Source organism: Anabrus simplex, chromosome 2 (assembly GCF_040414725.1).
Source record: "Anabrus simplex isolate iqAnaSimp1 chromosome 2, ASM4041472v1, whole genome shotgun sequence".
Classification (NCBI taxonomy): domain Eukaryota; kingdom Metazoa; phylum Arthropoda; class Insecta; order Orthoptera; family Tettigoniidae; genus Anabrus; species Anabrus simplex.
Genome location: NC_090266.1, coordinates 254,005,709 through 254,029,736, shown reverse-complemented (window position 1 = coordinate 254,029,736; position 24,028 = coordinate 254,005,709). Strand labels below are relative to the sequence as shown.

Sequence of the window (24,028 nt, the reverse complement as noted above, 5' to 3'; positions counted from 1 at the left end):
ATGACGCGAACAACAGAGCTCATGGGGCATGGGGAGGAGATCAGTGATGGTGAAATTACACTTGACAAAGTGAGTTGACCATGCGGTTAGAGTCGCACAGCTGTGAGCTTGCATTCGGGAGATAGTGGGTTCGAACCCCACTGCCAGCAGCCCTGTAGATAGTTTTCTGTGGTTTCCCATTTTCACACTAGGCAAATGCTGGGGCTGTACCTTAAGGCCACAGCCGCTTCCATCCCGCTCATAGCCCTTTTCTACCCCATTGTCGCCATAAGACCTGTGTCGGCGTGACTTAAAGCAATTTGTAAAGAAAGAAATTATGTTGAGGAAGTGGAATGAATGATAAATAAACTCCATTGTCATAAAGCAGCAGGATGGATGAAATTAGACCTGAAATGATGAAATATAGTAGGAAGGCAGGGATAAAATGGCTTCATAAAGTAATTAGATTAGCATGGAATGTTAGTGAAGTACATTGTGATTGGGCAAAACCAGTAATTGCTCCTATGTATAAAAAAGGGAACAGGAAGGATTGCTACAACTATCAAGGTATTTCATTGATCAGTATACTAGACAAGGTGTTCACTAGCATATTGAATGGCAGAGTGCAGTCAGTGATTCAGAATAAGTTTGATGAAAACCAGTGTGGTTTTAGACCACAGGAGGGCTGACAGGATAAGATTTTCAGTATGCGGCAGGTAATTGAAAAATGCTGAGAGAGGAATAAAGAGTTATGTTTATTTTTCATAGATCTAAAGAAGGCATATGACTGAATACCTTGGGGAAAAAATGTTAGCCACTCTGGGGGACTATGGGATTAAGGGTGGATTATTAAAAGCAATCAAAGGTATTTATGTTCAACATTGGGCTGCAGCGAGAATTGAGGGTAGAATGAGTTCTTGGTTCAAGGTACTTACAGGGGTTAGACAAGGCTGTAATATTTTACCTTTGTTTGTTCATATCATATTTCATTGCATAATCGTTGCACTTCTTTTATCAACATTTTGGGAAAAAGTAGTAGGGTGCGACCCTACGCGAAGAAATTTTTAATACCTGTTGTACCGGCAGTTTACCTGGTAACTCTTTGAAAAGAAGCAGAGGCCCTTAGGAGCTGGAGTAGAAGACACAAAAAGTTAATAATGCCCAAAAATTTCTTTAGATGAAAGGAACTACTTGCTTTACAGTACTTCGTAACAATATGCCTTAAAACAAAATTAGAAGGATACAACAAGCGTTTGCATAGTAATACAATCTGACAAGTTCTCTTACATAAGTAACCGATTAACGTAGTAGTACATAACAGTGGGGTCCAGCCCTCATTAAATAAGCCTTCATAATTTCACAATATTCAACTTGGAAGGGTTTCTTAAACTGCTCAACAATGAGTCAGAGCCCAGTAATTCTAGAAAAATCTGGCATTAACCGTCTAGTTAAAAACACTTCATATAACAAGAAAGTAAGGACAAACCCAGGGCTTAACACAACAAAGGTAATGAGAAAAGGCTAAGACTTTCCAAGATGCACTAGCACCTTTCATACTTCGACAGAGTAAACATATGGGAAGCGTATAGTCTTCTACCATAGTTAATTATAAGCCTTCGAAAGTTAATATGTAAGTACAATATAAGATCAGTTTAACCACATTTACATTTATTTGTCCTCCAATTAAATAAGGACGAAAGTACCTAAAGGAAATATAAGTCCAAGCAGACTGAAATACATAATAGTTGAATCTAAACAAGGCTTGGCTTACATCCAACCAGGCCTCAGCCCTTAAGTTTTTAACCTAAAGGGGGCTCCACTTGTACAAAGTATATTTACACATAGTGAAAAAAAATCTTTTTCAACTACCTCAAGCCCTTCCCAACATCTACATTACACAGGAGAAACATAAAGGCCTCGCTTTCTTACCTCCACGCCAGAGATTGCCCAGTTCAAGCTGCTGCAGGACCAGCCCGCAACGTGCAGCGTTCAGCTCGACACCAAGAATGACACTGAGCACAATTAGCCGACAACCTGCTCGAGAGCGGACAAGGTCATGTGTTAAAGAGGATCCTCTTTCATTGGACAGCCGCAAGGGGGAGGGGCTTGGCCGTAGGTCATGGGCAACAGAGGGAGGACAGAGCGAACACTCCAGAGCGGGAAGACATTCCCCATTACCCTGGAGCCATGCGGGACAAGGGGGGAAATATCACATTATTATGGGTGGGGAAGAATAGAAGCCAGATAAAACAAACATTCAAACACATACAAATTAAGATAAACAGTTTACAAACACAGCTTGCAAGCGTAATACGAGAATGGCCAGGCTATAGAAACAAGAAAGGAGAAGGTTTTCCACAGTACAGACCTCCCCGCCTTAAAGATGAAGTCGGGTTAGAAGTCCCGATGAAAGCTTCGACATTTAACACACATTCAGTCATTCTTGAAAGCTCATAAGCAACAATTTCAAGTAAGCACATGAAACTGCACAGATTCCACTGCGAGCAACACGCTCACCAGGCAAGGATTCCTTTGCAAAAAATTTAAGTTCATCCAATGATAGCTTGAAAGTCTGGCGGTGAAACAGGCGGAAAAAAATTTGGCACAGCGGGTCGAAAGATTGGAGGTAGGTAATCCCCACACAGTCCTCAGAATGAACCATCATGCAGGAAGAGTGGTTGTGAAGAAGGCGAGTTATCCATGATGAAATAGCCAAGAACAACTCGGCAGGAATAAGGCTCCAGATACATTGTAATTTTCCATAACAAGCTGGAAAACTTGGCTTTCAGAGATGTAGTAGGCACCAACAAACTCCGCTGAGGGGCTCTCCCAGAGAGCTCGGGCACAATGAATCCTCCAAACAGCTGGAACAATAAACAGAGAACCGACAATATATTTCCAATTTTTAAAGATTCAAGGATGGACCGGGAGAAAATCAGATCGCCACGCCAGAGAAAATAACCAGGCACGGGTGTGGAGTCAAGGTGGGAAGTAAGCAAAGAAAAGGGAGAGGGAGACAAGGGGTCAGGCGTGAGTTAGCATAAGCACAACATACAATTAAACAATCAAACAAGATCCAATGCCCCACAAACTAAGGTTATATGCCATCCAAAAAAATGAGGCAAGGAAACCCTCCTCGATAAAATCAAAGCAAAGCAAATAACGCGTCCCAAAATGAAGCGGCTCAAGGAAATTTAGGCCGGTTTGGCCTGGGAGAGGTGGACCCTAAAAATCCTTTCTACCATCAGTTCCCTAAGAAGTAAAGTAACACGATTTTTCAAAACTCCAGCACAGTACAGGGTCCCCAAAAACGAGGAGCCAGCTTTCTGGACGGGGCGAAATTCTTAACGAACACTATCACCGATGGCCAGGCCGGTAGGTTTACGCCCCTGATTGTAGCGGTGCTGTTTCTTTAAGTTAGAGACCTTAAGGTTTTCCATGGCACGCTTCCAGGTTGCCCTAACATTAGGAGGATCGATGTTCTCGGGCAACAATTCGTTTATGCTCCACAAGTTAGATAAAGGAGAATTGGGGACAAAGGAAAACTTGAGAGAGAAAGGTGACGTCTTACGGGCCTCGTGAATATCAGAGTTGAAAGCGAAAGCTAACCAGGGGATGGACGTATCCCACCTCAGAACATCCTCTTGATGAAAAGCTATGAGGGCAGAACTTAAATTGTGGTTTACCCTCTTCGTGTATGATTGCTGGGGATAGTACATGGATGTGGTAACATGCAAGATGGAGAGGCTAAAACAAAACTTCCTAAACAAATTAGACATAAAAGCTCTGGCATTATCAGAAAGTAGAAACTGACAGGGGCCGAAGGTAGAAAAAATTGTCTTCAAACATCTCACCGCGGTGTTTGCGGTAGCAAGCTTAGTAGGAAACAGCCACGTGAAACGAGGAAACCCATTTACACAAACCAAAACAAATTATTCCCGTCCCATTTTGATTTGGGGAGAGGCCCGACGTACTGAATGATAATACTAAATTCCCATGAAGGGAATTAGATATTTTTCCACCAATAGAGCATATCAAAAATCAGATCAGAAATTGGATGTATGGCTTTTCAGGCGTTTGCTCTATTAACCAGCATTTCGTCTTAGGTCTGACACTAGACTCATCAGAGTGGGATGTGTCAGACCCTACCCACTGATGCTGGGGTGTATGCAGGTGAACTTATCAGAAGCCTCTTATGTGGCACAGTCTGATAACTGCATATGGGAGATAAAACTCCACAATGGAATTAATGCCCGCCTAGCAATTCCAAATGGTAATACTAAATTCCCATGAAGGGAATTAGATATTTTTCCGCCAATAGAGCATATCAAAAATCAGATCAAAAATTGGATGTATGGCTTTTCAGGCGTTTGCTCTATTAACCAGCATTTCGTCTTAGGTCTGACACTAGACTCATCAGAGTGGGATGTGTCAGACCCTACCCACTGATGCTGGGGTGTATGCAGGTGAACTTATCAGAAGCCTCTTATGTGGCACAGTCTGATAACTGCATATGGGAGATAAAACTATGCAAGTCGCTTGGGTAGACGACAAAAACCCAACCTTGGTATTAACCATCGGTGTACTAATCCTACCAATTTTACAGGCCTTAAGCAGTTCACGAACCTCCCCATCCAGCCCCTTCCAAATGAAGTTCTCTGGAATTTTCTCTCTGGTTTTCAACACTCCTTGATGACCTGCGAGGGGAGTTTCATGGTAGTATTTAAATATAATGGGAACCGGGACGGCGGGCACCACCACCTTCATCTTTAGATCGTGACAAGAAGGACAGCACAAGACCCCATTTCTCAAGATATGCGGAGCAACAGAATTTCCCTTCCTTAATTCTTGGATCACAGATCCTAATACAGGATCTTCATTTTAAACCTTCGCAATATTGTGATGCAACAACGGAGCATTGGACAATGTTGCCCCAGAAATAGACAACGGGTTAAGGGAGGGGGAATTTGAAGAATCGTCCTCGTGAACATCTTTAGGAGAAAACATTCGACTAAGAGAGTCGGCTAGTACATTATCCGACCTCAAACTGGTAAGCCGAGATTCTAATGGCCCAACGAGCTAAATGGCCAGTTCAATGAATCAATCAATCAATCAATACTGATCTGCATTTAGGGCAGTCGCCCAGGTGGCAGATTCCCTATCTGTTGTTTTCCTAGCCTTTTTCTAAATGATTTGAAAGAAATTGGAAATTTATTGAATATCTCCCTTGGTATGTTATTCCAATCCCTAACTCCCCTTCCTATAAATGAATATTTGCCCCAGTTTGTCCTCTTGAATTCCCACTTTATCTTCATATCGTGATCTTTCCTACTTTTATAAACGCCACTCAAACTTATTCGTCTACTAATGCCATTCCACGCCATCTGTCCGCTGGCAGCTCAGAACATACCACTTATTGCAGGTTATAAATTTCATCTTCTTTGTCCGTATTGAAGATCTACTTGTGATACAAATTCTTATAATTTTCTTAATTACCACCTATTCAATACAATAAAAACATAGTACAAACTTACATATTTATTAAGATGTTTATATGGTACATGTTTCGCTCCTTTTCGTGAGCATCATCAGCCAACTATCATTCACTTAAGGTTGTATAAGATCATGAAACAATTCTTTTGGATCAAGATTATTCCTATAAAACTAATTGACAAATCTTATAACATTTTAAAAGTCACACAACAATAAAATTATGTCTTTAAGTTAAAACTTTTTGTCTAAAATCTTTCTAAGTTTAACATTTTGTTGACGAAACTCAACATCTTTTAAATTGTTTGAAAAAATAAAGAATAAATAAAAATAAAAACTTTTGAGATCTGGCTAATTGTATTAATTCATATTGCTTAACTTGTGTGATTGTCATTAAAATTTCGTAAACTATATTGACAATTTTCTGCAGTTGATAATTGTCTATGTTATGGACATTTGACTTCTTCTCGTTGCTGGAGTAACATTTATACAAATGTATTGGTATTAATTTTATATTGTCAATAGGATAATATTGTTCGTGAACAAACTTGTTGATGAAATACTTTCTAATGTGATATTGGATTTAAAATGTTCTCGTATGTTCCATAATGGCTTGTTGGTATATCTCTAATGAAAGATAAAAAATTATATGTTTATGGTTTTGATTATAATTCTGTATAACTTCTTATTGGAAGAATTGTCACTTACTTTTCTTTCTGCTGCCTAATTGTTTGGTGTTACTCCTAGCCTCTTGAGAATTACTTGTTGTTCTGTTTGCACTTCTTGTATTATATGAGTGAATGTGGATGAGTTTACGTTTTGGCGGGGAGTGGGAAGGGGAAGTTAAGGTAGGCGGTGCATTGATAGCTGCAGTAGATTGTGGAGGGGATTGTCTAGGAGAAGTAAGGGGAGGAGTTGAGTTTGTTTGCGTCAATAAGCCATTAACTTTTGTCGGATTAAAATGTTTATAGAATTTATTTATATCTGATTTAAGCATTTGTATTAGTTCCGGTAATTGTACTAAGATGGGGTTCTTTATTTCAATTTTGTCATTTAGGTTTTTATTTTTGTTGTATTGTTGATCTAAATGAATTTATATGTTTTCCAATTCCGTCATTTCTTTTCCTTTTTCTACTCTTCTTAAAATTTTAAAATCCCTTTCAATAGTTGTAAAACTGTGTCCAGTTTCTAGCATGTGTGCACCCATTGCAGAATGTTTCTTGTGTTAGAGATATCTTATCATTAAGCTTCGGCCAGTTTGGCCAACGTACGAAAAATTGCATTCTGTGCACGCGAGCCTATATATTCCAGATCCTTGATATTGATTACTATTTATATTAACTTTATTGTGCTTGAAGAAAATATTTCAGTTCGTGTTTTGGGTTTTGAAGGCAATGTTAAAATCTCGTTTTTTGATGGTATTAGTGATTTGGTATATAGCTGGGTTAGTAAATGTAAAAATTGCAAATTTGGATTTCTTATTTTTATCTGGTGTAAGATCTGGCACTCAATAACGGTTATAAAATAGAAATGGTTAACAAGATCATTAATAAGGTGAAAATAAAATTGGCCACAAAAGAGACAGAGAGAGAGAGAGAAAGAAAAATGATATTTGGTACTCACAACCTTATTCACTTAAAATGCAGTCAGTCTGAAAAATATGTAATTAATTAGAACAGTCCAGTTACAAATAGCAATAACTAGGGTGTGGAAAATAAGCATTTGCAACAACTGCAAATGATTGTTGAATGAGTTAATCAGTTTTTATAGTAGTTAAGTGTGGTGAAACATTACACATACATACATACATACATACATACATACATACATACATACATACATACATACATACATACATACGTATTGTAATTTCCATGCAAGTGGTGACAAAACAGTTGCATCAATATTATTATTATTATTATTATTATTATTATTATTATTATTATTATTATTAAAGACGAGGAAGATTACCAAAAAATAGAGAAAATAGCCAACTGACAGTTTGTTGGCATTTATTGCAGGCAATTCATATGTCAACTTAGCGTAAGTTTTTGTTGGAAGCAGCTGGAAAAGCGGAGGTTGTCCATGGTAAGTATAAAATAAGAGGAAAGTAACTAGGATGAAAAAAAAAGGGGACTCAACAACCAGGATGAAACAAAAGAGGACTCAAGTTCAACATTTAGACTGCAACATATAATTTGAATAATCAAAACAATAACATAATAAAACAAGACAGAACACAAGTTTTAAAACAAAATTTGAAACCAACAGTGACATATTAAAAAGAAAAGATCTTGAATAATAACACATGATAGCATGATCTAGCCACATTCAGGAATATGGTACAGCATTTAAAAAGGGTACTGTTACCCACAAACACAGTAGGGATCAAATTACTAACTTCCCTCACAAAAGAGGTGGATTAAATGGTACATAAACCATGAATCTACAAAACAACATGTCAAACCCTATTTCAAGGAGAAGAAAGGGACAGGGGGCAGATGCAGTACAGGAAGAATTGTCCTGCGTACCACCTTATTCGATCTTGTAAGAAAAGTCTGAAGAATAATTCATATGACAATTAACTAAATAGCCATAAATAATTAGCTCACAGTTCCTTGCGTTGAGTTACTCGTAAAAGTTCAAGCTCAATAATAAAAACAGGGGAGAGCATCAATCACTCTTAAATAGTTCATGCTTACGTGTGACCAGTATCCAGTATTCGGCTGACTCTCTTTCTAGGTGAATGCAGTTCTTTCTGATCTTAATCCTATCATTACCGGGCGAGTTGGCCATGCGGTTAGGAGTGCGCAGCTGTGAGCTTGCATCCGGGAGATAGTGGGTTCGAACCCCACTGTCGGCAGCCCTGAAGATGGTTTTCAGTGGTTTCCCATTTTCACACTAGGCAAATGCTGGGGCTGTACCTTAATTAAGGCCACGGCCGCTTCCTTCCCATTCCTAGGCCTTTCCTGTCCCATCGTCGCCATAAGACCTATCTGTGTCGGTGTGACATAAAGCAAATAGCAAAAAAACAAAAAACAAAAAATCCCGTCATTGCCCCACTTCTAAGGACTCCCCTAATACCATATTTTTTTTTTTTTTTTTTTAAACACCTTAGCCTGCACGAACCCGTTGGAGTTTATTGGAAAGAAAACACATTGCTAGTGACATCGCATCAAAACTGCAGTACCCCCTGTGGGTGGGGGACGCAGACGAAGAATACACCCACGGTATCCCCTGCCTGTCGTAAGAGGCGACTAAAAGGGGCGACCAAGGGATGATTGGATTAGAACCATGAAACTACTTGTGATTAGTACCACCACGCGGAGAACACCAAGGTTCACAATTACTTGCGCGTAGTCCACTATGTCAGGTACCGAATAGGTTTGTGATTAGTAGCACACAGGAGCACCGTGCGGTCAGGCTTTTACGGTACCTGTGATTAGTATCACTTTATGAGCGACACCAGGGTTCTGGCTTGCCTATGATTAGTACCCACTATATAAGAAACACCACGGGATAGTACAAGTCCCTGTGGTTAGTACACTTATGTGATGAAAATCATAAGTTTGCGTTTCCTGTAAATGGCGCCGCTATGTGCGACACACCATAGGTCTTTATTACATGTGCGAGTTTCATTAACTGAGTAGTACCATAATGTCTGGTATACCACGAGTCTACGATACTTTTGACTGGTACCGCGCCATGACAAATACCATCGTTCTACTTTCCAAGCGATAAGTACCATTGTGAGAGGCCGATGACCTATATTTTGGACCCCTTTAGCTTGCAAGCATCATCGATTCAGTATTGATCTATAGAAGCAGCCCCTAGGTCAGTATTACTGTTGTTTTACGTCAGTTTCTGAGACTGAGGCATTGCGGGTCAGCTTCACTGATTGTTTTAACTTCATATCCATCTGTTCATTCTTCGTCCACACGCTTTGAATTCTGGTCCGTGGAGGATTTTGCATTTTTATTTTGTCGTTGCATTTCATCTCATTTCGTACCATCAGGGGTCGATGACCTAGATGTTAGGCCCCTTAAAACAACAAGCATCATCATCATCATCATCATCAAAACTCCAGTGATTCCTGAAACGGGTACTGCAGCTGGATGGATTTTTTCTTTTGTACACAAGAGTTCAAAAATTATTTCCTCTTAAGTTTTAGCATATTAGGCTCCTTCACAACTCAGATATTTAAATATTGGTTTCTCAGTGATGCATCACGTATTCAAATGTTAATGATTACTCAAAATTTGTGCTGGATAAAAGCATAGGGAATGTGAGGTTCTGTAAGACCTGTATTTTCCACAGTATAGTACCTGTAAGTTCTACAATCATCTAGAGGTGTAGTAGATGATGTCATCACTGCCTTCTTACTGAAGTGGCCGCGATTTGTATCCCAGCTTATGCACCAAGTATGTTTGAAATTAACAGTCCCTGTTGAGATTCTATGTAAAAGTATAAACTAGACATGCTATGGCTATTGATCACTGGGTTAATGACCGTGTTAGACTGCAAGCTTGCTTGCTTCTTAATAATCAGCAATTAGTCATTACTATCAAGATGTGGTTGTGTGCCAGGAAGCACATTCTTAATTTTTCTTTTCTTTTCCATAGGTTGAGTTCCCTGAGGCTCGTATTTATGAGGAAACACTTAATATACTCCTGTATGAGAACAGGACGGGTCCTGATCAAGAACTAATGCAAGCAACTTCCACCAGAGGAGCAGTAGCTGGCATGTCATCGTACACAAGTGATGAAGAAGAAGAGCGCTCTGGTCTTGCAAGGCTTCGTTCAAATAAACAGAATAATGCATAATGCAGTATTAAATGGATATATTTTTTTAGTAGTATCAGCAAGTGGTATACAAGATGTAATTTATTTTCTACTTCTGTTTACTTTTACAGTACTGGTAGCAGTAAAAAGTGAGTGCTAAAATGGAATGATAATTTACTTTTAAGTGACTGAGTTGCAAATGCATTAGTTTTTTGGTTAGTATCTTATCATTCCATCTCCTTTTTATTCCATTATGGACAGTTCATAATATTTTTTGCATCTCTCAATGAATACTGTTACTAGAATGAAACACCAATTTTAATCGAAGTCAGAGTAACTGCCATTTCAAATAATGTATGAAATGCAGACATGGTCTAATTATTATTATGTTTTAAGAGATAAATTTCATATTTTTTGAACAGTTATATGCATCTTAGGAGAATGAACTACTGCATTTCTCTCCCCTTCCCCCACCGTAACCGTTTCTGTCAGTTACAGAATCCTTTCTAATGTTTCCCTCTTGATTAATAGTGTGCTTATATATCTTTGACAGTATTTCTAATTTAGTTTCATTGAAAAGGAATTGAACTTGTCCTCATCTTTTTTTCTTTCAGTAATACCTTTTCTGAAGTCCTTTTTGCTAGCAGTCCTTAATAAGGATATTTCATCGTCAGTAGAGATGAGTGAGGTGAACAAAAATTTTCGTTTTGATTGTAATTTGGGCACATCTGTGGATAATATTGAAGCATCTAATCTATTGATCATTCATTAGAGACAGTTAGAGAAAATTTATCAAACAGTTTAAAACACGTGATGTGTATTCGGTGATTCAGTTCATGCATGGGAATTTTGTGGTTATGGGTTAAATGATGTTCATGCATAAGCAAATGGTTGTACCATTAAATTTTTCTATCTCCAGGAACATATAGTGCTGCTGTGTGGACTGCCTAGTCTTGTCTTTTTCTGCTTGTATAACAGGAAAGTGATAAAATAATTATTATTATATGTGATAAATTGTATATTTAAGCCCATATTGTCAAAAAGTATTAGCTTGTGAAAATATTTACAACAAATGTTCCATCTTTACAATACCATAATCGTCTTTATTGATAAAACTGCATTAAGATATATTAGTGATACATGTTTCGTCCACCGGGCGAGTTGGCCTTGCGGTTAGGGGCGCACAGCTATGAGCTTGCATCCTGGAGATAGTGGGTTTGAATCAAACTGTCAGCAGCCCTGAAGATGATTTTCCGTGGTTTCCCGTTTTCACACCTGGCAAATGCTAGGGCTGTATCTTCAGGCCACGGCCACTTCCTTCCCACTCCTAGCCCTTTCCTATCCCATCGTCGCCATAAGACCTGCCTGCGTCGGTGCGACGTAAAGCCACTAGAAAAAAAAAAAACCATGTTTCGTCCCGCTTTCAAGATATCTTCAGTCACACATAAAGTCATTTAAAAATATGGCAAGGACATGATGAAACCAGTAGATAAAAAGTCTATAGATCGTGTGGCGCCACGTATTGGCGTCTTGTCAAGTCTTGAGTAATAAAATAACACAAACATGAATATGATGTGATTCACAAAGTCCAACTATTGCATGGGTTAAAATATCGTTACATATGTGTATTGCGCGGATGTAATACAACATAAGCGGCTTTATAAAATGAATTAATTATATAAATATCCCAACATTCTAAACATATTGCACATGTTATTGACATGTGTACATAGACAGTGCAAGATTAATGCCACATTTAAATTAGCTTCATGCGATGAGTTACAGAAAGGTGGACTTATGTTGAATAACACAAGTAGATCATAGCTGACGTTGCTGACAAAGACAATTATGATATTGTAAAGGTGGAAAGTTTGTTGTAAAGATTTTCACAAGTTGAATCATTCTTGCAGAAATTTTATGTTCTAAAATGGTGCTCTAAAGTAACCAAGGATTTGTAGAGCATATTCACTGACTGGCAAAATTAATGGATCACTTGAATTTTCAAAGTAAAAAGCTTGTTAAATTGTGAAACTTTTTTTTTACATTGATTATTTTCATGAAAAAAAATTGTCTAATATTATTGGTCTGTTATTGCTACCCTTAGTTACTTTGATAGTTTTTTTCATGAAAATAATCAGCGTAAATTAAAATGAAAATCCACAGCCTGTTTCCAGTCATTCGACCGGGTCATGAATGGAATAAATGAAGCCCCCATCTAGCGGCGAGGATAGGAATTGTGCCGGCTGCTGAAGCCTGCCCCACTCCTCTGGGGCAATGATTAATGAATGACAGATGAAGTGAAATATTGGAAAGTGTTGCTGGAATGAAAGATGACAGGGAAAACTGGAGTACCTGGAGAAAACCCTGTCTTGACTCTGCTTTGTCCAGCACAAATCTCACATGGAGTGCCCGGGATTTGAACCACGGAACCCAGCGGTGAGAGGCCGACCTGCTGCCACCTGAGCCACGGAGGCTCTAATCAGCGTAAATAATTTTAAAAATTCACAATTTAACGTGCTTTTTCCTTTGAAAAATCAAGTGATCCATTAATTTTGCTGGTCAGTATATTTATAATAGAAATAAAATTTGATGAACATAACCTTTTCGTTGAAGGTAATCATAACACTCTTGATTTTTTTTAAATTTCATAATTGGACCATGTCTATACACCATACTTATGATTGATGCATGTCAGTGATATTGTTTTTTAACTTAATTTTAGTGTTGTATGAACATATTTTTAAGCTTCTCCTTAGTCATATGTTCCTATCCCTTGTGTGATATATTTCTCTAACCCATGCATCTAATTTGGCTGTTAACTGGTGTGTGTGTGTGTGGGTGGATAGATGTGTGTGTGGGTGCGTGCATCCATTTATTGCCATTAACATTGAGAAGAAAAGAGATGGCTAGTATTAATATTGAATGTGATTTTAAAATCCATTCCCGGCTGGGTTTTGAATTTATGATCAATAACTTCCTAGCAGCAAGTCCATATAGAAATAAATTATTTGAAAATACTATACCTTACATTTGAACATCTATAACATAATAAAAATCTTCACTCCATCATTCAAGAATTTTAAAAATCCCAGCAGTTTAAAAGAAACTCTATTATATCTGTTAATTATTTGAAGAAAGTTGCTATGGTTATATTGTGAACCTTGCTTGCTTAGTGATAACTTAAGAATATTTCCAAGCCATATTTCAGTTTTATGTAGGAAAATATTTAAGTATGGGGGAGCTTTCCAATCTGTCAACTTGTTAAATTGGAAGACCCATATTCCAAAGTCATCTCCGTACAGGCCATGAAAGCCCTTGGAAGGGTGGTAGGTAAAGGCTTCTATTATCCATAACCTCGGCACTTAATGGGGTAGACGGGTTAACTCTACGCCTGGCCACCTTTGCCCCCGAGAATTAACCTGGTACTCATTTCTGGTATCGGCTGAGTGAACCTCAGGGCAAGACCCATACTGCCTTGAGTTAATAATTCTGCTACAATAAATAAAATTATCACAGTAAGCTTCTGTACACTTGTGAACACACAATTGCTCATTAATGAATTTTTTCTTCCTAGAAGGATCTCCCATTAATTTTAACTACTAAAAATTTTATTCTGAGCAGGAATGTTACTTATTATTTTTTGTTTATGTGTGTGTAGAGACAAAGACGACAATCAAAGACATATTGTAATGTTTTGTATTTATTTATACATTTTATATATTGTAGCTGTAATTCTTAAATGGCATGTTAACATTGTGTAAAGCTCCCTTACATGGTAGAATTTTAAGCTATAAGACATAATTAATAAGACTCCATGGCTCAGGCGGCAGCGCACCGGCTTCTTACCGCTGGGTTCCTTGGTTCAAATCCCGGTCACTCTATGTGAGATTTGTGCTGGACAAAGCAGAGGCGGGACAGGTTTTTCTCGGGGTACTCCCGTTTTCCCTGTCATCTTTCATTCCATCAACACTCTCCAATATCATTTCATTTCATCTGTCAGACATTAATCATTGTCCCAAAGGAGTGCGACAGGCTTCGGCAGCCAGCACAATTCCTATCCTCGCCGCTAGATGGGGGCTTTATTCATTCCATTCCTGACCCGGTCGAATGACTGGGAACAGGCTGTGGATTTTCATTCATTTTCAAATCATAATTAAGTAATGAAAAGGAACAAAAAAGTGTAAATCAAGTCATACATGTAAATGAACACAGCTGGATAACAGGTCATTAAGGGAAGAGGGAAAAACAGAAGGAAAACACAAAGTACTTGTGTATATCCTGCCTATCAGACTTATAGCTCAGTTATTCTGTATATAATATTTAAAATATTAAAGTAATACAGAGTGATGCATTATGAAGTAGATGGAATATGGTAAAATATATTGAAAACATGGTTACATTTGTTGAGACCAAGGTCATCAAGACAGCGGAATTGTCAGCAGAGGGACATAACAAAGAGTAACAGCGAAGTAGGGTTTTGTCTCAAAGTTACTAAAATACTATTAATAACTAAGCTTAGCTCATCTTACAAATTAACAGTTCCCTTTATTGCTAACTGTGGCCCTACAGCTATAATTAAATTAGGATATCCTGCTTAGGAACAGGAAAACCTTCCCAATTCTTGCATGCAGGGCAGATGATATGGAGGCTTCAATGTGTGAAGAATAATTGTTGCCCTCTGTTATATCCATGTAAATTAAAACATCCTAAGCTCGACGTAGGTAACTTTAGTAATGGGAGCAAGGATCTGTAGTTCATATCTGCCTAGAAGTGTTTTCTGCAATACACATTATATATCTAAATGTAAAGGGCATATGATGATACTTGTTGTTTAATGGAGCCTAACATCTAGGTCATCAGCCCAAAGGGCACTTGTTTTTTCAAGTCTGATGTCACGAATATGAAATATCTGATGCCAAAATAGAGAGACTAGCATTAAATTTTGAGGAGCAGTCTTGTTACCACTCGGAAGGTGAATGTGGTTTTATGTAAAAGTCAATGGAATATCTGTTGTTGCAATATGCAAACAACAGTGATGTTGAATTCCTCAAAAAGTGGGGTCATTAACAAAAATAGTTAGTAGCTAATAGGGTTTTGTCTCATAGTCACTGAAGGAGCACATCTTGGGAGTTGCAGATTTCCCCTCTTAGGTATCTGTTAATCCTGCGAATAGTTTACTTCAAATCAGAGAAACCCTCGAAAGCCTTATGACTAAAAAAAAGGAAAAGGGGTTTGTTGATTGATGTTGTCACTGGCTTCTTTCCCTGGCAACTGTGGTTTGAATATCTTGTCTATTCATGTGGGATCTTCTAAATGAACAATCATGCATGTCCTTGTGGTTGGTATTGAATTTAAAAAAAAAATCATCCAAGAAGTGTTATGTAGTGGCTTTCGTGTGTGTGTGTGGGGGGGGGGGGTGTTGGAGAGAAATTGTCCCAGTGTATAAATGTGGATTAAGGTGAACTTCGTGTATGGAAAGTAGGTCCTTGGCTCAAATCTTTTGAGAGGATTTTTCTACTATACACATTCCATTCTGTTTTTTATACAGATTAAAAGGCACGCGTGGTCCGTGCTCATCATATAACCTATCCAAGTATTATTCTGTTTTCAAATAAGTGAGTATTCAGATACAGTAATGGAATGTACTGTGGCAAAAATATACAGATATCAGTGCCATGAAATTGTGAGGAGTAGGGTCATTGACTAAAATGAATAAAAAGAACAGGAAAGGGGCCTTTAGCCAGTTAGTTATTGCTGGCTTCTCATCCTGGCAACCATGGTTTGAATACCTGTGTATTCATGTTGGATTTTCTAAATGAAAAATCATATTCGTGTGGTTGGTAACAAATAAAACCGTTTTTTTGTTGTTGTTTTTTAATCCAAGGAGTGGGATATGGTGGCCTTAATGTGTGAAAGAAAATTATTGTTCCAGTATATAATTGTGGATTAAAATACAGTGAACTTAGTGTATGGAAACTAGGTTCATGGTTCAAATCTTCTGAGAGGATTTATCTAGTATACACATTCCGTTCTATTTTTGTGTACCGACTGAAAGGCACGTGTGGTTCTTTCCTATCCAGATGAATTATCCAAGTATTATTCTACTGTATTTTCAAATTAGAGAGTAATTCATATACAATGTTGGAATATCCTTTAGCAAAATATAAAGACATCATTGTCATTAAATTTTGAGAAGCAGGGTAATCATGAATAGGAGGGTGAATGTGGGGTTATCTGAAGGTCAAGATGTAATATCTGTCAGCAAAATACACAAATGATGATGATAAATTTCTGAAAGGTGTGACTGTGAGGCAATAGTGTGGAGAAGACTGTGAAGGATAATACCGGGTCCCTGTGTTTCGAATTTGGTATACCTGTTTTCTTTCTTTCTTTCTTTCTTTTCTCTGTCCACATCCAAAGAGTGTAATGTCCTGGCTTCATGTGTGAAAGAAAATCATTGCTGTATAATTTAGATGGATTAAAATATTCTCAACTATGTGTGTGAAAGGGAGGTCCATGGTTCAAATATTCTTGAGAGGAGTTCTATTACATATTTTATTCTTGCATACTGACTAAAGGGCATGCATGGTTCTTGCCTATCGAATGAATAACCCAGATATTATTCTGACTGAGCTTGATAGCTGCAGTCACTTAAGTGCGGCCAGTATCCAGTATTCGGGAGATAGTAGGTTTGAACCCCACTATCGGCAGCCCTGAAAATGTTTTTCCGTGGTTTCCCATTTTTATACCAGGCAAATGCTTGGGCTGTACCTTAATTAAGGCCACAGCCGCTTCCTTCTCACTCCTAGCCCTTCCCTCTCCCATCATCACCATCAGATCTATCTGTGTCGGTGCGACGTAAAGCAACTAGCAAAAAAAAATATATATTATTCTGTATATACAATTATACATTATGAAAATGGAATATCTAATGGAAAAATATCCAGATAACTGTGATATTAAATTTCTGAAGGGTGATGTTATTGTGACTGCAAGACAGTAGTGTGGAGAAACTGATTGATGATGGCAGCTGCTAGCGTTTCACCTCAATCACTGAAGAAAGAATTGTTACTTATTATTTTAGCACCTGTTGGAGGTTGCTAATTTCCTCTCTAGATATCTTATAATCCTGCAAATAATTTATTTTGGATAAGACAAACCATTGATAGCCTTTTGTGTGTAAAAGGGATGGGAAGAGGTGGACTCTTAGCAGATTAATATTGTTGCTGGCTTCTCACCCTGGAAACCATGGTTCAAATACCTGTCAAGTCGTGGGGTTTTTTCATAAAAATTCTTGTCCTTTTGTTTCGAATTCAATAAAGCTTTTTCTTAGATACTTCACGAGTGTGATGTAATTGTTTCCATGTGTCAGAGAAGATCATTGCTCTGTTATATACGTTTTGATTAAAATATCCTAAACTCTCTTATAGAAGTAAGGTCCGTAGTAAAAATAAGCTGAAAGGATCTCTACAATGTACATTCAGTTTTGTCATTGTGTATCTGCTAAAGGTTAGAGATGGTTCTTGCCCATCAATTGAATAACCCAGACAGTATTTTATATCTAAATAAGAGTAATTCAGATACGGTGATGCAGTACCAGTATCTAATCCATATTTACAAAGTGTACAGATAACGGTGCCATTAGATTTTGAGGAGCAGGATCGTTAAGACTGGAAGTTAAATGATGAGGCAAAGTTCACAATTAATAGTAGTGGTGAATAAAGGGGTAGTGTCTCAAGTTCAATGAAAACAAGCTTAAGTTCAATACACATTACAAGAGGGAGTTACAGTTTTCTATGAGAATCTTGGACCGGGCGAGTTGGCCGTGCACGTAGAGGCGCGCGGCAGTGAGCTTGCATCCGGGAGATAGTAGGTTCGAATCCCACTATCGGCAGCCCCGAAAATGGTTTTCCGTGGTTTCCCATTTTCACACCAGGCAAATGCTGGGGCTGTACCTTAATTAAGGCCACGGCCGCTTCCATCCAACTCCTAGGCCTTTCCTATCCCGTCGTCGCCATAAGACCTATCTGTGTCGGTGCGACGTAAAGCCCCTAGCAAAAAAAAAAAAAAAAAAAAAAAGAATCTTGGCAAAACTTTAAGCTTAGAACTATAATGGTTATCAGTCATTGTGTTTTTTGTTTTAAGTGTTGCAATTGCACATGACTTAATGCAGCAGTCAGAAGCTGGGAGTGGGGGCATCTATAATATACACAATCAACTATTTACAATGGCGACGTATATTTGGGAACTCAAATGTGACCCTGTACACAAGAAAGACATACGATATACGGCTATTTGTTTGTGTCACACTGAATTTGTTTGCCTCTTGTGGCATAGAACACTATATGGGAACAGGGTTAGCATAATATGAACTAGTCTAATGCAGAAACATCCCAGGGAAGAAGTCTGTAACTCTCACTCATGTAAACAATAATAAAATATCAACTCTTCACAATATTATTCTCGAGGTTCCACATAATCTTTGTTCATGTGAACAGAAACTTATGTAAGGTAGAGAGTCTTCTTGCTTTGGACAGTAATGCACAACCCCAGGTTGACTCTGTGATTATCAGAGACTAACATAACAGGTATTAACAGCATTTCTGTAGGGTGACTCTGCCGTGCAACATACAAATTTTGGTTGCACTCCCGTGAGATGTTTCGCTTTTGGTCAAGGACTATGGGTGGTTGCAAAACTTTATATATTGCCCTTGGTGCTTTGGACACCTTACCATTGTATGCTAGGGGTTTCCATGTGGAAAAGAAAGTCATTGCTTTATTATACGCGGGTGGATAAATATATCTTGAATTTGGTGTATGGGAGCAAAGATCCAAGGTTCAAATATGCTGATGTCAGTTCTCTACATTACACATTCAGTCTTATTAGTTGTATATATTTTACCATTCTTGTTAACAAAATGTCACATGTGATGAAATTTCTTGATATATAGAGATATATTTACTGTACATATGGAATAGAAATCCCTTGTATATATTTATAAACAGTCTGTTTTTGTTATAGATAGATTCTATTGTCTCTTTTACATGACAATAAATTATGAAATACAGTGGGTTTAAAAAAACCAAGTTATCAAAGTCTATGAAAACCTTATTCCGATGAGAGCCACGACATTTGTATATTCAAGTACCTTTTTCTTCTTCCTGTAAGCACTCTGTGGCCTTGAATTTTTAAAAAGTGGTTGTGTGTACCATATGTTGAGGCTGTCACCTGAGAAGGTGCTCCTATCCTGCTGTATAATCCTTTGCTAAAAAACCTGTACCAATGTCTAGCGGAGTAGAAGAAAATGAAGAAAGAATATGTTGTTTATGTCACACTGCTTTTCTGTGGTTTTGGAAGCAGAATGAAAGCCAACAATGGCTGTAAAGGTAAGGCAGAGGTACACTGAAAATACAAAAAGGAGCGTGTAAGAATGTGGAAGGTAAGCTGGAAACTGTTCCCTTAGGAAATGAGGGATGACATTTTTACAACAAAAGGAGCTACTTTTTCAATTTTTTATAAGAATGGAAGGAGTGAAAATGTCAAAGCTAAATTTGTGAAGGTTAGACGTCAATACGGATGACTAACAAAAATAAAAAGCAGATGGGAGTACCGTTTGATGCAGATGACACATTTCTGTGTTAACATCTTTGCAACTACTGCATCCTGCATCTATTCTCATTTGTTTGTCATACTAATGTTTTAGTCTCCCTTTGTCACCTCCTTAGGCCCCATTCACAATGCAAACGTAACCGTAAACTTAACGACGTAACGTAACCGTAAAATTTGTTGTATTCACAATGGAGGAGCGTAACATTAACGTAAAGAGTACACAGCAGCCAATCAAAACACTGCCATGTTATTTAGCACTGAAGTAGGTTTTTGGGGTATCTCGCAGTTTTATATTTCAGTACCTCGATGGAATCAAACAACGTGGTAGCGGAATTCATATTACTTCAAACATCTATTGCTTTGCTCCTGGGAGCTGTGTAGGCCTACCTGAAAAGGCGATCTAAAAGAAATGGTGCAGGAAATGGGTTCATCCCTTGAATCAAAGAAGGTTCTCTCAGTGCGATTTTAGTAATCTGTAAAGAAATGACCCTCATCAGTTCGTTTTGGACATGCGGATGAAACCTGAACTGTTTGCCTTTCTTACGATTTGCTTCCCCCTTTTCTAATAAAAAGAAATATAAGGTCTCCTTTACCAACATCTATGCCCCTATCTATCACACCCCAATGAGATGTTTGGATCTATTTGTTTGGATGATACCGTTTTTGTAAGCTAGTAGTCCGTCATAATGTTGAGAAATATACAGGGACACTTTTTTTATTTATGACAGGGATTGTCTCTCGTCCGTTCGCCAGCGCTGCAAGCTTGTCTCCCGCCATTTACCGTCAGATTTCATTGCTACAAGATATTTACTTCCACCTATTATATCTTTTGGTACAGCGTCTTTGTAATTCTTTTTCCTTTTATCATACATGCACACAAAGATTATTTTGAAAGAGAAATACAAGTGTTATTCGAAAGAAGTCATTATATCGTGCACAAAATACAATGTTTACCTCTGCTCTGATTGGCTGGTTCTTAAAGTTAACGTAAAATTAACCACAAGAGCTTGGAGTTTGCAATCCCTTAATTTTACGGACTTGCAGTTAAGTTTACGACAGCGCAATGTAAATGGTTCCATTAGATAAGATGGCCGCTGACTTCTAAGTTAACGTTAATTTTAAGTTTACGTTACGTTATGTTTGCATTGTGAATGGGGCTTTACACTTCTGAATAAGTCTTAGGTATTGTAAGATATTTCCAATCAACCTCTTCTTCTGCTCAAAGTTCAAATTGTTCTCAACTTGGCAACTTGATTTTATATTATCTTCATTTGTGATCGAATCTGTCCATCTCACCTTTAATGTCTTTCTGTAACACCAGATTTCAAAGGCTTCTACTTTCTTCACAACTGCACTAGTTATTGTTCACGTATTTTGTACAGTGCCGTGCTCCCACACAAGTCTTCAGAAACGTATATGCATATTTGTGTGTGTGAATCAGGCAAATTCCTTTCCTTCAGGTGGCCCTTTCTTACTTGTGCAAATCTGCATTTTATGTCCTCTTCACTTGTATTATCATTGATTATTCTGTTGCCCAAGAGACAATATTCCTGAACATTTAAGATTTAATTTCCTAATTTGGTATTTCCTGCATTGCTTGACTTCATACAACTTGTGGAGGACAAGAAACATGCCCCAATTTGTGGTGAAAATTTGTGCTGTATAGTGCATGACTCTTATGATTTACAGCTGTACTCTCATTTAAATTGAATTGGTCATGGTTTATCATTACTATTACTGATTAACATTGAATACACACTTATCAATTATTAAATTGATTGTTAGACATTAGTCAGATATTTATAAACTTGCATTTAATGGGCACCCTGTTGTTGTTGTTGTTGTTGTTGTTGTTGTTGTTGTTGTTGTTGTTGTTGTTGTTGTTGTTGTTGTTGTTGTTGTTGTTGTTGTTGTTGTTGTTGTTGTTGTTGTTGTTGTTGTTGTTGTTGTTGTTGTTGTTGTTGTTGTTGTTGTTGTTGTTGTTGTTGTTGTTTCATTTCTATGTAACTACTGCATCCTGTGTCTGCTCCAAGCTGCTTGTCATATTCATACCTTGGTCTCCTCTGCTGTTCTTACCACCTGCACTTCCCTAAATAACCAACTGAATAAGTCCTGGGTGTCTTATGATGTGTCCTATCATTCTATGTCTTCTCGTCAAATTTAGCAAAATCGATCTCCTCTCACCAATTCGATTCAGTATCTCTTCATTCGTGATTCAATCTATCTACCTCGCCTTCAGCATTCTTCTGTAACACCACATTTCAAAAGCTTCTGTCCGGCTCTATGGCCTAATGGTTAGCATGCTGGCCTTTGGTCACAGGGGTCCCGGGTTGGGGTCCCGGCAGTGTCAGGAATTTTAATCATAATTGGTTAATTTTGGTGGTGCAGGGGCTGGGTGTATATGTCGTCTTCATCATCATTTCATCCTCGTCCTGACGCACAGGTCGCCATGGGAGTCAAGTCAAAAGACCTGCATCTGCCGAGCCAAACTTGTCCTTGGACACCATCAGCACTAAAAGCCATATTCCATTTCATTTTTTCAAAAGCTTCTATTCTCTTTCTTTCTGAGCTAGTTATCGTCCATGTTTCAGTTTCATACAAAGCCATGTTCGAAGTGAGCAAATTTCTTTTCTTATGCTAGTCTGCCTTTTATGTCATCCTTACTTCTGCCATCGTTAGTTATTTTACTATCCAAGTAACAGTATTCATCTACTTCCTTTTAATACTTCATATCCTAATCTAACATTACCTGCATCTCGTAACTTTCTTCGACTGCACTCCATTACTTTTGTTTTGCACTTGTACTCCTTACCCAAGACTCTGTCCGTACAATTCAGCAACTTCCCAACCTTCTGCAATCTCAGATAAAATAAAAATATTATTGGCAAAGATCAGGGTTTTGATTTCCTCTCGTTGGATTGTGATTCCCTTTCCAAATTTCTCTTTGATTTCCTTTTATGCCTGTTCTACATAAACACTGAATAGGAGGAGGGCAAACTGCAACCTTGCATCATTCCTTTCTGCATTGCTGCTGCTTTTTCAAAGCCCTTGATTCTTATTTCTGCAGACTGATTTTTATACAGATTGTAGATAATTCTTTGTTCTCGATATCTGATCCTGATCACCTTCAGAATCTCAAATAGCTTGGTCCAATCAACATAATCAAATGCTTTGATCCTCTAAGATCAGACGTAAACCAGTTTCCAGTATTCGGGAAATAGTGGGTTCGAACCCCACTGTCAGCAGCCCTGAAGATGGTTGTCCGTGGTTTCCCATTTTTACACCAGGCAAATGCTTGAGGCCACGGCAACTTCCTTTCTGTGTTGGTGCGACATAAAGCAGCTTGTAAAAAAAAAATCAGAGTTAAAGCCAGAATTGCTTCACATGTTCCTACATTTCTTCCGAAGTCAAATTGATCTTCTCCCAACTCAGCTTCAACTTGTTTTTCCATTTTTGTAATTAATACATGTTAAATTTTGCAAGCATGAAATACTAAACTAATGGTGCAGTAGTTTTCACACTTGTCAGCACCGGTTTTCTTGGGAATAGATATAACAACATATTGCCAAAAATCGGATGGCACTTCTCCTGCCTCACACATCTTACACACTAAATGAAATAACCTTGCCATGCTGGTTTCTCCTAAGGCAGTCAGTAATTCAGAGGGAATGTCATCAATTGCAGATGCCTTGTTCCTATTTACATCTCTCAGAGCTCTGTCGAATTCTGCCCTCATAATTTTGACTCCCATTTCATCATCAACATCAACAGCCTCTTCTTGTTCCAAAACCATATAATCTGCATCTTTACCATGATGCAAATGTTGGATATGTTCCTGCCATCATTCTGTCTTGTCCTTTTTTTCCCCCTAGAAGTGGTTTTCCATCTGAGCTCTTATTATTCATACACCTAGATTTCCTTGATTTTCCTGTATGCAGCGTCTACCTACCTTTCCTAGGACCATACAATCAACATCCTTACACTTCTCCTTCAGCCATTCTTCCTTAGCTATCTTGCACTTTCTATCCACTTCATTCTTTAATTGCCTGTATTCTTTTCTGCCCTCTTCATTTCTTGCATTCTTGTATATCTGCCATTTATCAATCAGATCTAGTATCTCCTGAGTTATCCATTGATTCTTAGTTGATCTTTCCTTCCTTCCTAACAT

The 24,028-nt window shown here is 38.1% G+C and overlaps 1 protein-coding gene across 1 annotated transcript in view; it reads left to right on the top strand.

Moving 5' to 3' along the window:
* The window catches only part of LOC136864028 (BTB/POZ domain-containing adapter for CUL3-mediated RhoA degradation protein 3), a 198,479-nt gene extending 179,161 nt beyond the window's left edge, over positions 1-19,318 (top strand). The window contains exon 5 of the mRNA XM_067140540.2: positions 10,092-19,318. Within this exon, the coding sequence (XP_066996641.1) occupies positions 10,092-10,292 (201 nt within the window). The 3' untranslated portion in view covers positions 10,293-19,318. The remainder of the gene's footprint in view (positions 1-10,091) is intronic.
* Positions 19,319-24,028: the final 4,710 nt, after the last annotated feature.